We start from the raw sequence: 14,299 nt of genomic DNA, 5'->3' as shown, positions 1-14,299 counted from the left end.
ACTAGTAAGGACACTTGCGCTTGCGCTTGCACTTGCCCTTGAAGCCCGGCCTTTTGAATCCATCCATCCCATGCACATCTTAGTAGGCGCAAAACGCTCGCTCCCTTTCGACATTTCCTCTCGCTTACCAAACATGAAACATAGTCAAGACAAATGCTGTACCGTACCATCCCCCTCAACATCAACCCTCTTGTTTCTGGGTAATAGGTACAAGTATGATCGTCGTATAAACCTGCCGCTGCCTGCCCGCCTGGGTATCTATTCTCTGAGATGTTAATCATTATCTCCGAAGGCATGCACGATGCCATCTCAGCAAGGTAGAGTCAGGGTAGTTTTTCCCTTTTCTGCACCAGAAAATGAGAAAGAATCATATGCACAGGTCACGCCGGCTGTTCCGAAGTAGGCGTGAGCCTTTTTCTTTTCTTTTCTTGTTTTCCCTTTTCTCTCCCTTTAAATCTGATGCGGAGACCCATTCATTGATGGGGCAGAAAGACACCACACGATCTTCTACATCACTCACCACAACTACACGATGATTCGTCTTTCTTTTTTTGTGGTGTTACCTATTTCTTTCTTTTTTCCTTTCTGCTTCTTTAGTTAATATGTCTGTATTAGCTTCTCATCAAAAAAAAAAAAAAAAAAAAAAAAAGGCGGAAGCGATTTGTAACCGAAGAGCAAAGAAGTGGATATTTACACCATTACTATTACTTCAAGCGAACGTGGCTGGTGGACAAAAAAGAAGCGAAGACATAGTATGCGCAAGTTTAATGAAAGGCCGAAATGGGTGGGCATCTTTGTATGGAAAGAATGCCGTACTGCTCACCTTGGCAGGTGATTGCAGGCCGCGTGGTTGATATTGTAGCCGCGTGAGATGAATCTGATTGGTTTAGTCATTCTTGGATATCGAAGGAGGAATTCGCTTCGTACCATCGTTTATACTGTTGACAGGAATGCATGGACGAAGCCTCTTCAATCAATATATAAGTACTCCGAAAGATTTGCAAGTACTTTTCAACTACGTTATCAGTGACTAGGTAGTAATTCTAAGCTTCCCAATCCCAGATAGGATTTCTGTTGGGTTCCTACCTGCGGAAAAGTATAGGTTCGTTCCAATATTAGACCCAAACCAGACCAACCCATGGCGAGGCCTAGCAATGTTTCCAGTACCACCTCTCTCTCAATAAACACGACAAGCATGACTCTTCTTATACTTCGGGACATGGGACTCAGAGGGAACAGAACTTCCATTCCAAATTTCATCACCCACGATAGAATTCTTCATGGCTGCCTCGACGTTCTCCACCGAGTAGGACCACAAGTTCAGCCCGTTGAAAAGCTCCGAGCGGTCATTGTACATGCCAGGGATCTGATATGTCTGGCTCGGCACCCCGGTACCATTGCCCGTGACCTTGACCTGGGCGCAGCTGTTCAGGGTCCTCGGGGGTTATCTTCACATCCATATAATTGGCAGCTAACTAGCTTGCTCACCTGTAGTAGAACTCGGCTTGATTACTCTGTGCGCGGTGAAGACCGATGTGCTCCGCTCGGACCAGGTATTCGCCCGTCGGGGTCGCCTCGGGGATTTGAAACTCGATCTCGGTCTGGCCGTATGTACACCACGCATCTCCAGTCAGATCGCCACTTTTGTCGCAGAGTGTACGCTCCCAGATCTTGAACCAGGAGCCGTCACCCTCGTAGCTCTGTACGTTGCCGGACGGGGCCTTAGACATGACTACCAAAAATGAATTAATCTGCGTTAGCTTCCGCCGAAGGGTCTTAGCAGAGAAGGTTCTTCTGTTTCCCCCCTGTTTCAAGGTATGAACCTACAGACTTGCGCAGGTCCCGGGTGACGCATGTGGCTACCAGCGAAAAGCTGCATGCCAATCGTGGAGCCCGCTTCCACCTCGGCCACTTCGGTCTTGGCGGCGTTGCTGAACGAGCCGAGATTGCACCGGAAATCCTGGTCGTTCGGAGTCAAGTTGTCGAAGGTGTCGGTGAACTTGGTCGGCAAATAGCATGTCTCCCGGGTGGTTTTACGAATATACTGCCAGTCCTCAGAGACTTCGCCGTCCAGAATCAGCTTGCTGAAGATGTAGTGCGCTGCTGTCGGGCGGGCCAGTCCAGCTGCTGCTGCCGCGAAGATCGCAAGATACTTCATCGTGATGAACAAAACTAAAACAAAATAAGAAAAATAGAAAATAATGAGTATGAAAGGAGCGACGAGAATCGGGGAGTGAGTGATTTGAGAGTTGAATGAGAGTGATAATCACTGATTAGTACAGGGGTGACAGTGAAGAAAGGGTTGAAGAGAATTATTTATATGCGAATTCGGCATCAATCTCGTCTTGCTGGACAAAACGTCATCCACCAGATATTTAGTGCTCAAATCAGCCTGTTTATGTCCGACTTAAGCGAAATGAGGACATATTGCAAGGAACAGCGTTGAGACTAACTCTGTCGACCCGGAGCTGTGATTGGGATGACCTGGACAGTTTATTTGTCGCAGCAGGATTAACATCAGTTTCATCTGCGGTAGCCGATCTAGGATATTGGTCACTCGGCAAATGGGGACATGTGTGTTAGGCAAGGACCAACGGGTCGAATTTACAGCAAGTGGGGTTTCTTTGCTTCCCTTAAGACTGTCGTCTATGTCTCTATGATGGTGGTTCTACTGGATCAGGCGTGATCGGAAAGACCGACTGCCCCCTTCAAAGTGCTTGAGTTCATCAGCTGGAGACCATCCTGTCATACATTACTTAGCGGAACGACGAATAGGCCTTGGGAGAGCTCGACCCCGGTTCTCATGATCTTATGGCGGTGAAGGGGTCAGATGTTGACCGTCGTGGTAAGGGACATCGCTACGAATCATCTTGGTTCCAGCAGATGACGATCCATGATCCACTGCAGTCGGCAGGCCTTTGGACATTCCAGCTGCTGTCCATGCAACCCGAAATATGGAGTACTTCCAACAAAATACCTCGGCCTGTCGCACCGATGGAATAACAGAAGTGTCTCTTAGTGCTAGATGCGGCGACTTTTACGGAACACAAAGAAATTCACGGCCAGTCACGATCCAGCCATACAGCAGATTGCTAGAGCCACGCCGTCGCTGTTCCCAGACATAATTGTGAAAGGCCACAACGCCATCTACGCAGGCTGGGCGAGCACACAACCAAGTTGAAAACTCCCACCTACCCTCTTCGCGGTACGGGACCTCCAGTAGAGCCAGAAATGTGGACAAGACAGAATGCTGCAGCCTCTCCGAGGGCCCGGCAAAGGCAAAGACCGGGCTCTAGCGGCTAGAATATTATTCGCGAGCGCAGTTGTAACGGCGTCCCCGGAGGTGAGGGGCTGCCGAGGCCAGTGAATAAGAAGTAGGCCCGCCGCTCAGTAAATGGTCGCCTGCGTGCGTAATGAGAGCCTTTCTAGCACGGTATACTGCGACAGACCGGGGTCATCGCGAATCCAGCCACTACTGCCTGCTCAATCCGACCCAAGGTTTTGCCACGGTCCGGACCCTGCTTCTGTTCCGAGCTGAAGATACAGAGTTCATACAAGGTGGGCAGCAAAGATATGCAGAGACCTGCTACCCGGTCAATCATCCCCGGGCAAATCAGAAGGGGTCGGACAACCGGCACCTCTTGATGCAGCAAACACCAGACGATGTCCCAGAAGATGGGAGCTATTGTCAAAAGATCTGAGAACCTGACCCCGGCAAGGTCCGGATACCACGGGCGGATCAGGGCCAATGTGTAGCGGAGGATGGATATGGTGCCGGTGGAGAGGACCAGGGAATTGAAAGCACCCTAATGCTTGTCCAAAAATCAATGCTCCCAAAGCATCACAAGCGGTCAGGATAATGGTGTTGCGTAATTTACCGATAGCAATTGCACCGCTGCTGAGATCGATCTGATTCGCAGCGAGCAACCCCTGGCGAGCCCAAGCGAGACAGCATCCAAGAGTACGATACATCTCCGTAACGAATTCCGGAGAATGGTAGTAGCATTGTCCTAGGGCGCGCTGAAAGCTCCTTGGCAAAGGTCAGTCCGAGCATATAGACATCGCTTAGCAGGTCAGGGAGAGTTCCCGACATCGACGGCAGACTGAAGAGCAATTAGTATTTATAAAACAATTGAAGCCAATAGCTTCTGCTAACCAAATTTAGATTGAAATTATTCATTTAAATATAATTAAAATTATTTTGGTTTTTATCAACCATGGATTTTAGATCATATAAATTTTGAATAGTTTTTTTGATAAACAGCTCTATTATCTAAATATTATTAAATTTGTAAAAGTTAAAAGATCTATTAATCCGATACATGGAAACCTGGCTGTAGGCGGTGCGCTGCGGCAGTTCACGGAGCGGTCGACGGTGGCAAAATACCCGCTCAGGGTTGCGGCCAACACACTGGCTGTTAGCCACTCTAATCTATAATTATACTATAACTAATTGAATTCTGAATTTATATAGTAACTTAACTTAACTATTATAATCTTACCACATAATGTATATTTAATAGTATCATTGAAAGTTAAACAATACATTACTAATAATAAGTATAATTCATTATGAGTAACTAATATAACATGTATTGATACTATATTAATATGTTGGCCGCAACCCTAGCAGCGGGTATTCTGCCACCGCCGACCGCTTCGTGGACTGCCGCAGCCCACCGCCTCCAGCCAGGTTTCCATGTATCCATAGTGCAGATAGGGAGAATCAACCAAGCATTCATGATCATACCCATTCTTCGTCATTGACGACTACCGTCACAGATAACATAAAGATTCATTGAATTTGATGCAATCTTAACATAATCCCAGGAAACTTCCATAAAACTAATAGTGTATAACAAATCTTCATAAACTATTTGATACCCTTTTGAACTAATTATGAAACATAGATATCTTCCAGTATTAAAACTATCCAAATATTCCCCCTTAAGCCACTATGTATGCTCGGGTCTGGAGCCAGGTTGAAAAGGGTTAAGCTTGTTGCTGGTGTGCTATCACGAGTGATCCAAATGCATGGCTCCTGGGCAAGAGTATAGCAAAGGTCCAGCGAGAGAAGGAAAAACTTGAAGCATGGCATCTCCTGCAAACCAGACATCCGGATCAAAACGGAAATCTCGACGATCTGGACCGTGCTAGCTTGACTTTCTCAAGCTGGAGGGAATCTGCCCAACGCCACGGCGGAGCGACTAGATGGTATCGCGGAGAGTTTCTTGGCAACGCCACTGGGCTCAAAGGACCTCTTCCGTCTCCCTTTGTCCGGGAGCAAGATCATAAAGCGTTCCAGCCATTGTCAGTGGCGAGACTGTCATTGTCAGTGGCGAGTCTGTCGGATATTCCGACTAGCGTTGATTTGGTATCGTGGTCGTTGGCCTCAATATCCTCCGCTGGTTGAGATGTGTCACGCTGCCAAGATCCAACCACCGACTCTCCGGGTGTATCTGTCATCGACTCCTCTTTGGCTCGTTCAAGACGACGTTTCAGGTCCGAATAGACGTTCACCGGCAATTCCACACCTTGATCGCCTCCGTGAGAATACCGTCTGCCTCGGCTAATTCACCCAAGAAGACTGCAGAGACTTTCCGATCATGTATCAAACCATTTGCCAAGGGAGACTTCCCACGGACAAGGGACTCCTGTCAGGTCTTGGCCAGTCCGGGGTTGCGGGGTTGGGCAAAACGCGGGGAAAGCTGCCACCTGCTTCCTTACCCTCGTCTCTCGTAGTCTTCCGTCTTTCTCTTCGGCTAACTGTCTGTGCTGGATGGATGCGAACTTTGATCTTCTCCCCGGATCATTGATTGGTTTTCAAGGGATGGCTCTAATCTCTCTAGCCGTGATGATCGGGGGGGAAGTCACACGGTTGGGAGTCCCTGGACACGTGGAACGGCCATTCACTGGAGGGAACAGGAAGAGACTTCTTGGAGGCCCTCGTAAAGAGATGCTTGGCAAAAAAGCCATGATAAGAACCGCGCATACTAGCCGATGCCCGTCATAACCATGACGCGGACATCCCGACTATAATTCTATCGTGTCAAGGTGCGAATTGCAAAGTCTGGACCGCTTGTTATTATTGCCGCTGGAATTGCCGTTAACTAGCAGTGAGAAGGCGAAGGAAAGCTATAAAGTGGTCGAGTTGGGACAGTTGGTTGTTGCTAAGGTGGTGCAGGATCTCCGCACTTTCTTTTCCTCCCGCCTCCCTTTCCATCCTCCCTATCCTTCCTCGATCACATGCTCCAGAACCCCCGTGACCTGAACGATGCAAAAAGATTCAATGGCTTCTGAGAAAGGCATCACTCACCACCAGGAAAACGTCTTCACTCAAGATGCCTCCAAAGCCGCTGGTCATGGCCTCGCAGCCACTGATCAGTATGGACGGGCGTTGATCGAGTTCGATCCAGCAGCAGAACGCCGCCTGCGCCGCAAGATTGACCTGTTCATCCTCCCCACTGTTTCGCTCATCTACCTCTTCTGTTTCATCGATCGAGCCAATATTGGTAAGCATTGCCCCATAGAGGATACAATGCGCGTGCCTCTAACCACCCTCTACCATAGGAAATGCCAAACTGGCCGGTCTCGAGAAAGACCTAGGCTTCACAGGCTACGACTACAACATCGTCCTCTCAGTCTTCTACATCTCCTACATCCTCTTCGAAATCCCCTCCAACATCGCTTGCAAGTTGATCGGCCCGGGCTGGTTCCTCCCCGCGGTGACCACCGCCTTTGGCATCTGTTCGCTGGGCACGGCGTTCGTCCAGAACAAGCAAGGCGCCGCCGGGGTGCGCTTCCTTCTTGGAATCTTCGAAGCAGGCATGCTGCCTGGCATCGCCTACTACCTCTCGCGCTGGTACCGTCGCAAGGAGCTTGCCTTCTACTTATCGCTGTACATCGTGATGGCGCCGCTGGCAGGGGCGTTCGGCGGGCTGCTGGCCTCGGCGATCCTCAAGATCGACCACTTCGGCAGTCTGCACACGTGGCGCATGATCTTCGCCATCGAAGGGATCATCACGATCGGGCTGGGGCTCCTCGCATTCGTGACGTTGACGGACCGGCCCGAGACGGCGCGGTGGCTCACGCAGGAACAAAAAGACCTCGCCATTGCGCGGATCAAGTCCGAGCGCGTCGCAACGACCGAGGTCCTCGACAAGATGGACAAGGCCAAGATGATGCGGGGAATCTTCAGCCCGGCGACCCTCACCACGGCGTTCATCTTCCTGCTCAACAACGTCACGGTCCAAGGCTTAGCCTTCTTCGCGCCGACGATCGTGCGCACCATCTACCCAACCAGCAGCGTCGTCTCGCAGCAGCTGCACACGGTGCCGCCCTACATCGTGGGCGCCTTCTTCACGGTGCTCTTCCCCTTCCTGAGCTGGCGCTTCGACCGGCGCCTGCCCTTCTTCGTCCTCGCCCCGCCGCTCACCATCACGGGCTACATCATGTTCCTGGCCAGCACCAACCCGCAGGTCCGCTACGGCGCGACCTTCCTCATCGCCGCGGGGGCCTTCAGCTTCGGCGCCCTCTGCAACGCCCACGTCTCGAACAATGTTGTCTCCGACACCGCCCGCTCCGCCGCCATCGGCACCAACGTCATGTTCGGCAACGTCGGCGGCCTCGTCTCCACCTGGTCCTTCCTCCCCTCCGACGCCCCGAACTACCACATCGGCAACGGCCTCAACCTGGCCACCGCCTCCATGACCCTGATCCTGGGCGCGTTGATGTGGATGTGGATGCGCTGGGACAACCGCCGCCGCGAGAAGGTCGATATCGATCGCGCGCTGGCCGACCTCTCGCAGGAGCAGATCCAGGATCTGGACTGGCGCAACCCCGCCTTCAAGTGGAAGATGTAAATATTTCCCCTGGGAGTGTTGTTTGGAGCTGGAGAGACTGGCTGGGCGGGTCACGGGTGTTTCGGTTGAGTGTCACGGGTGTTCTGGAGCGCAAGCGTTTGTGAAGTTTTTGTATGTATGTTAAGTAACTGTTTGATCACGTGTCCTCCGGACTGAGTACTATTCTACATGTTATACATCCAATATAAATATGCTAATTCGATGTATACATTTCAAAGCTGTTGCCTGGTTCCAGACTATCGGAGCGGCATCCCGGCAGGCATTGCACTACATATAGTAACCTCACGAGCCAACGAATTGACTGGAACAGCGCCTCGATTCATTATAGCAAGTCATCCATTCTATCAATTCAGTGCACAATCCCTCTCTCGCGACGTCCCTGATTCTATCACTTCTATCGACGGAGTAAACGTTCTGTAGTCCTGAAAGGTTTTGCTTTCTTATTGAAGTGATTATTATGTCCAATCATGACAAGTTGGGTACTCAAAAATGCACGTCAGAACAAACGTCACTTTACAGAACTACCAGCGAAGAAGGTATAGCATAAACTTAAGGATATTGTAAAATGCGTCAGATGACCACGATCCGGCAAACCGAGACGGACATTCGTTATGGTGTGAGGTTGCTGTAGTGTAGGTTGATCAACATACGTGGTGCAGATTAATCAATAATCTCGCTTCTATTATTTGAGCGGCGTGCAGTTAGCTTGCTAGTACGATGTTTTGTCATCCATAATGTATTGTACATTGGTCTATATAGAAAAAAGAACCCTAGACCCTATTTTTGAAGCATGCATATCTTACAAGCTGTTTATAATCCCCCAAAAAATTGCACAGCATATCATGCTCTACCACTACCCCTCTATGCATCTACGTCTTCTCTTATTTTTTCCATCCACCTTCCTGTGCAAGACGCTAAATCGAAATTATATATCCTTCCTCGCGTACCGACTGTGCTTCTTCCGCAACGTCTCTCCGTACTAAATACAAACGCGTCAGTATCATGATTAAGAAGCTGTCAATCACCAGGGCGGAGGGGGTGGGGAAAGCTTACCTTCATCAGGACATACGGAATCGGGATAAAGACAATAGACAAGAACGCCAGCGTGGAGCTGGCCCACCCCACGCCCAGATTTTTGTACATGGCCGACGCAAACAGGGGGAACCCTGCGCCGAACGCTGACCGGAACAGATCGTTCCCCGCCAGGACCGACGCCGCGTACGCCGGATACGCATCAGGCAGATAGTTCAACACGGGGTTGAAGAGCAGAAAGGCGCCGAGGCCGAAGAACCCCGAGCCGACGATGGGCATGATCCAGTGGATGTCGGGGCGGGCGCTCCAGCCAAACCAGAACAGGCAGATGGGAATGCAGCAGCCGCCGACGATGGCGGGCGGGAGGCGGGCCTCCGGGGCGATGTTGCCGTTCTCGTCGAAGCGGGGCTCCAGGTATTTGTGCATCCACCAGTAGTAGGGGGGCAGCACGAGGAGGACGCCCACGAGGATGCCGATGAAGGCGAGGCCTTCTTGGCCCAGGTTGAAGCCGTAGATCTCTTCGAAGACGATGGAGAAGGACTCGAACCAGACGTACAGCAGACCGTAGATGAGGGCAATGTAGAGGTTGAGGAGGAAGACCATGGGCTCGAGGAAGTTGAGGGTGAGCGGGCGAACGAGCGTGATCATGACCAATTCGCGGCCCATCAGTCCCTCGCTCTCAATCTCAGGCTCGCATTTCAGGTTCTCGCGGCCTGTGAGTTTGCGGAGGCGACGGGCTCGGCGGTACAGGATGTTGGCGGACGAGGTCTCAGGCAGAAGAAAGACGAGCATCACCAGCGAGAAGCCCGACAGCCACATGAGTTCCCAGATGGTCCAGGTCCAGCCTTTGGCTTGCGCGGCGAATCCTCCGACTAAGGGTCCGATGACGGGGCCGCACACAGCGCTGATGCCCCAGATACCGATCGCGTAAGCGCGTTTCGCGGGGCGGAACATGTCGGAGATGGTTGCGCCGCCCTGTTTAGAGTTAGTACCAATTCTTTCTTTGAGTCGGGAAGAGACGCACGGTGGCTAGGGCGGGAGAGCCGAAAAACCCCGTCAAGAATCGAAATGCCAGCAACGTCCCCAAGTTTTTGGCGAGCGCGGTGGGCACCTGGAGGCACACGAAGATGATGAGGGTGGCGATATAGACAGGATTGCGTCCGATCTGGGGCACCTCGCTCATCGGCGAGAAGATCAACGGACCGAGCCCGTATCCCGCGACGAAGAGCGTCAACCCCAGCGTGGCAGCGACTTGGCTGATCTGGAATTCTTTGGTGACTGTCACAATCCCCGGAGTAAAGATGGAGCTCCCGATGTAGACGCTGAAGGTTAGGAGGCAGATTTCGAAGGTAACGAACACCTTCTTCCACAGGGGCCAGTTCTGAGGATTCTGGGCCGATATTAGGTTGGTATGTGTGCAACATGCGTGTGCATGTGTGTGCATGTGAACGGACGCGCACATACCTCTTGATCATTCTCGTCCCACCAGTCGATGACATTGACGTCTTTGCCTTTCTCGGGGTTGATCCGTACGCCCGTCAAGCCTTGGAAATTGTGGCCTCTGTGTTCCCATGCCGTCGAGGGGATTCGAGACAGGTGTTCACGGGGAGAGTGGTAATAGTGGTAATCTTCGTCGGGGACATTGATGGCCGAGTCGACTCGACCTTCATGAGCCATCTGGCCTGATTTCTCTAGGCTGATGTATCGCTTCCATAGTTCCGGGTCTCTTTCTTCAGCGTATCGAAAGCAGCGATTGCTGGTGAGAAGGCGAATGGCATGGCCAAAGACCGAGTCTTGGATGAGAGTAGCGGCCATTGCGTAGGTCGGTCGGTTAGTCGATCAGGAAAAATCCAGAGACCCTGAAGATCGCTCCACCCAGACCCTTTTGGCCGGAACCTTTTATAATATCCATGATATTCAAGTTTCATGGCGATGATGATGATGCAGAGAGTTGGTGGTGGAGACTTGAAATGCGAGTCATGGGTGGTGAAGAGAGGCCGGATTGATAATGCGGATGATGTAATGGAAGGATGATGCACCGGTGATGGAACATGTTTGTCTGGTTTGTTCCACTGGCTGTTTGTTTGGTTTGAATCGTCTCTCAAATGCCAGTCGAGTCGTCGAAGGTACTGACAGATTTGGTCCATCTGCACAATTCACGGCATCTTGTCTTACACTCACAGTTTTCAAACTTAGTTGATGAGCACAATCCCCCCCCTCCCCCCACTGGACTGCGGCGGTGGGACCATGTTTGTTCTATCGGTCAGAATTCACCCTTTGTCTAGGGACCACTCAACTAACCCTAAACAGAGCAATGCGTTGCTGATCACTACTCCGTACCACGAGGTGACATTAAGACTACTTGCGTAGGTGGAATTTTAGTGAGCTGTCCGCATTAACGCGGTCCATCCGGTCCATCTCGCGTGACCCGCCCCCAGTCCCACGCTTTCCCCATAATTTCCCCGGTCATGGCGGGTCTTCCCCGGGTTTGTGCCGTCCCATACACCCTCATTTGCTCGGAATTCGTGCGCGGAAGTTGACCGAACCTCCCTTAGCCAAGCCAACGCATGCCATTTCCCCGCCTGTCGAGGGATGCAACCCTCTCCATCCGGGGAAAAGACCTCGTAGTGACCCCACGGTCCCTTTGCCAGAACGTGGGGAAGTCGGTGTCCGCCAGTCAAACAGGGCGTTCCGGTGCATTCCCATTGATAAGCTCCTCGTGAAAACCCGGACGGTCGACAGGGGACATGCCGGATTACACGCTCGGCAACCTGCGTTTCCTCCTCGAGCCCATGCGTTCACAGAGGCAAGTTGGTCAGACGATCACGATGATTGGTGTCTCTCATTCACAAACTTCTCGCTCATTCCGATGCACCCCACACTACCGTAGTTGGTGTGGTACACGCTCATCGCTCTCTCGGGGTGCATCCGCGCTTTGACCCTATATAAACGCAATGAGACGCACTCCAATGTTTCCACTTCCATCATACCTTTCTGTCCAAACAGTACTCTAGCTGATTGCGCCTGTGTGCCCTACGATGGCTGGTTCCAAGAAACCGGTCAATATCTTCCGTCTGAGGAACCTCGGCGACCCAAAGGAGATCTTCAATTGGAAGCTATGGTTCGCCGTTCTCTCCTTTGGCCTGATGGGCGCTGCTCGCGGGGTGGACGAGGGGTTGATCTCGGGCGCTTTCAACTCCGCCGACTTCAAACGCACCATCCATTACAGCTCATATAGCGCGGTCGAACAGACCAACATCAAGGCGAATGTGTCCGCTATGGTGCAGATTGGGTCGGTCGGTGGTGCTCTTTTGTAAGTCTTCTGGCCCAACCAACGCAGTGGTTCATCTCTCATATGCTGTTCAGCGCTTTCCTCGTTTGTGACCGCATTGGACGCATTTGGGCTACTCGCCAACTGTGTGTCTTGTGGATCATCGGTATTGCCATCTTTATGGGAGCCAATGGCAACCTGGGTGCGATCTATGCCGGTCGCTTTGTGGCCGGGTTGGGCGTAGGACAAACGGTCGTGGTGGGACCCGTTTACCTGGCTGAGATTGTGAGTGATGGCCAGGCCATGGATTGCGAACCCGACTAACCCGTTGGAGGCGCCTGCATCTATCCGAGGCTTGTGTACCTGTGTCTTTACCGGATTCGTCTATCTCGGCATTGTGCTCGCCTACTTCACCAACTACGGCTGCCAAGTGAACCTTGGGGACAACACCCACAAACGATGGGTATGCCACCACCCACTTTCTATGACTGCGATGAAACTGACTGGTCGTAGGAAATCCCCACCAGTTTACACATCATCTTCGCCGGTCTGATCATCATCCTCTCGTTCCTCCAATACGAATCCCCCCGATTCCTGATCAAGAAAGGCAAACCCGAACAAGCCCTGCGTAACCTCTCGCGCATCCGCAACCTCCCACAAGACCACGAGTATGTCGTGCGAGAGATAACCGCCATCCAACAAGCCCACCAGGCCGAGCTAGAAGCCACCATGGGCGCCGGCTGGCTTGGCATCCTCAAAGAGGCCTTCCTCATCCCGAGCAACCTATACCGCCTCTACCTAGCCGCCATGGCCCAGCTTCTGTCGCAGTGGTCCGGCGCGGGCTCAATCACACTGTACGCGCCGGATCTCTTCAAACTCCTAGGGATCACCGGCTCCAACGAGTCCCTCCTCGTGACCGCCGTCTTCGGCATCGTCAAGCTCGTGGCCGCCATCATCTGCGCACTCTTCCTCGTCGACGTGATCGGTCGCAAACGCGCCCTGCTGCTAGGCATCACCCTCCAGGGGATCGCAATGGTCTACATCGCGGCGTTCCTGACTGACGTGCCCCAAATGGGCATCGACGACGCCTTCGTCCTCCCGGACTCGAAAAAGGGGATCAGCCGCGGCGCGATCGCCATGATCTACATCTCGGGCGTCGGCTGGGCCCTGGGCTGGAACTCGATGCAGTACCTGCTGACGGCGGAGCTGTTCCCGCTGCGCATCCGCGCCCTCGCCACCTCGGCCGCCATGACCCTCCACTTTGTGAATCAGTACGGCAACTCGCGCGCCGTGCCCAACATGCTGCTCGCCACCACCGCCGGCGGCATCACCCCCAAAGGCACCTTCTGGTTCTTCGCTGCTGTCACCGTGCTAGGCGGGGTGTGGGTGTGGTTCAGTGTCCCCGAGACGGCGGGACGCAGTCTGGAGAGTATGGATCGCTTGTTCGAGTTGCCGTGGTACAAAATCGGGCGGTATGGGAACCGCGACGCTGAGCAGCGCGATCTGGTCATCAGCGAGAAGCAGGAGCACGCGGACGAGCATTTCGGGACCGCAACGCACGAGGAGCGGGCGGATGTGGCGGCCAAGGTCTGATTTTGTTGGAATGAGAGGTGAGGTGGTGGTCTTTGGGCTGATACAGAATCCTTTTGGGTCTGTCTATCTTCTCACTTGCGGACTTATCGAATCAGAGTCTCGAGTGGCTGGCCGTTAGCCTCTGGTGCTTACCACCAGGTCCCACCAGAAATAGGTCGGTAGGTCCTCTACGTAGGCATGTCTCAATCTAAGATACCATAACTACTGCCTATACAAGACGAAATGCAACACATATACCTGTGCATGAGAACCAATCCTTAAGCAGAGCACCACGGCTACATTCCAATCCCCCAACCCCCAACCCCCCTTCCACAATTCGTCTACAACCCCATCACTGACTGCAAGCGAACTACATCCACCACATTTCCACGTGAAGCTAGCATTAGTCCCACATTTCGTCTCTTTCCAACAAGAGTGTACATGAAGCGAAGCTGGTTCGTCGTTGCGCTCAACGCCCATGTACGTCAACCCCAGCCGCGATACTTATTTAAAATCAAGTCTTGCTGTCAGACCATGTCATTGCATCTTGTACAGTACACAG

General features: G+C 52.3%; 4 protein-coding genes across 4 annotated transcripts; 2 read left to right on the top strand and 2 right to left on the bottom strand.

Moving 5' to 3' along the window:
* Positions 1-1,081: 1,081 nt before the first annotated feature.
* On the bottom strand, positions 1,082-2,274 carry ASPACDRAFT_1857178 (lytic polysaccharide monooxygenase auxiliary activity family 9 protein). Its single transcript, XM_020197530.1, has 3 exons — positions 1,828-2,274; positions 1,489-1,732; positions 1,082-1,424 (listed from the first exon to the last, which is right to left on the bottom strand). The coding sequence occupies exons 1-3, from the start codon at positions 2,156-2,158 to the stop codon at positions 1,178-1,180; spliced, it is 822 nt and encodes a 273-aa protein (XP_020055021.1). The 5' UTR covers positions 2,159-2,274; the 3' UTR covers positions 1,082-1,177.
* A 4,015-nt stretch (positions 2,275-6,289) lies between these two features.
* Positions 6,290-7,862, top strand: ASPACDRAFT_44308 (putative MFS transporter; the record flags this gene model as incomplete). Its single annotated transcript, XM_020201404.1, has 2 exons — positions 6,290-6,512; positions 6,571-7,862. 2 exons carry the CDS (start codon positions 6,290-6,292, stop codon positions 7,860-7,862), a joined length of 1,515 nt encoding a protein of 504 aa, XP_020055020.1.
* Positions 7,863-8,630: 768 nt separating this feature from the next.
* Positions 8,631-10,929, bottom strand: ASPACDRAFT_121232 (MFS transporter). Its single transcript, XM_020196419.1, has 4 exons — positions 10,359-10,929; positions 9,919-10,284; positions 8,916-9,869; positions 8,631-8,841 (listed from the first exon to the last, which is right to left on the bottom strand). The coding sequence occupies exons 1-4, from the start codon at positions 10,707-10,709 to the stop codon at positions 8,788-8,790; spliced, it is 1,725 nt and encodes a 574-aa protein (XP_020055019.1). The 5' UTR covers positions 10,710-10,929; the 3' UTR covers positions 8,631-8,787.
* Positions 10,930-11,885: 956 nt separating this feature from the next.
* Positions 11,886-14,001, top strand: ASPACDRAFT_121231 (putative MFS quinate transporter). Its single transcript, XM_020196418.1, has 4 exons — positions 11,886-12,207; positions 12,261-12,450; positions 12,500-12,628; positions 12,679-14,001. The coding sequence occupies exons 1-4, from the start codon at positions 11,933-11,935 to the stop codon at positions 13,756-13,758; spliced, it is 1,674 nt and encodes a 557-aa protein (XP_020055018.1). The 5' UTR covers positions 11,886-11,932; the 3' UTR covers positions 13,759-14,001.
* Positions 14,002-14,299: the final 298 nt, after the last annotated feature.

This window comes from Aspergillus aculeatus (assembly GCF_001890905.1).
Source record: "Aspergillus aculeatus ATCC 16872 unplaced genomic scaffold ASPACscaffold_10, whole genome shotgun sequence".
Classification (NCBI taxonomy): domain Eukaryota; kingdom Fungi; phylum Ascomycota; class Eurotiomycetes; order Eurotiales; family Aspergillaceae; genus Aspergillus; species Aspergillus aculeatus.
Note: the sequence above shows the minus strand (reverse complement) of the source record. Positions and strands in the feature narration are given on the sequence as shown.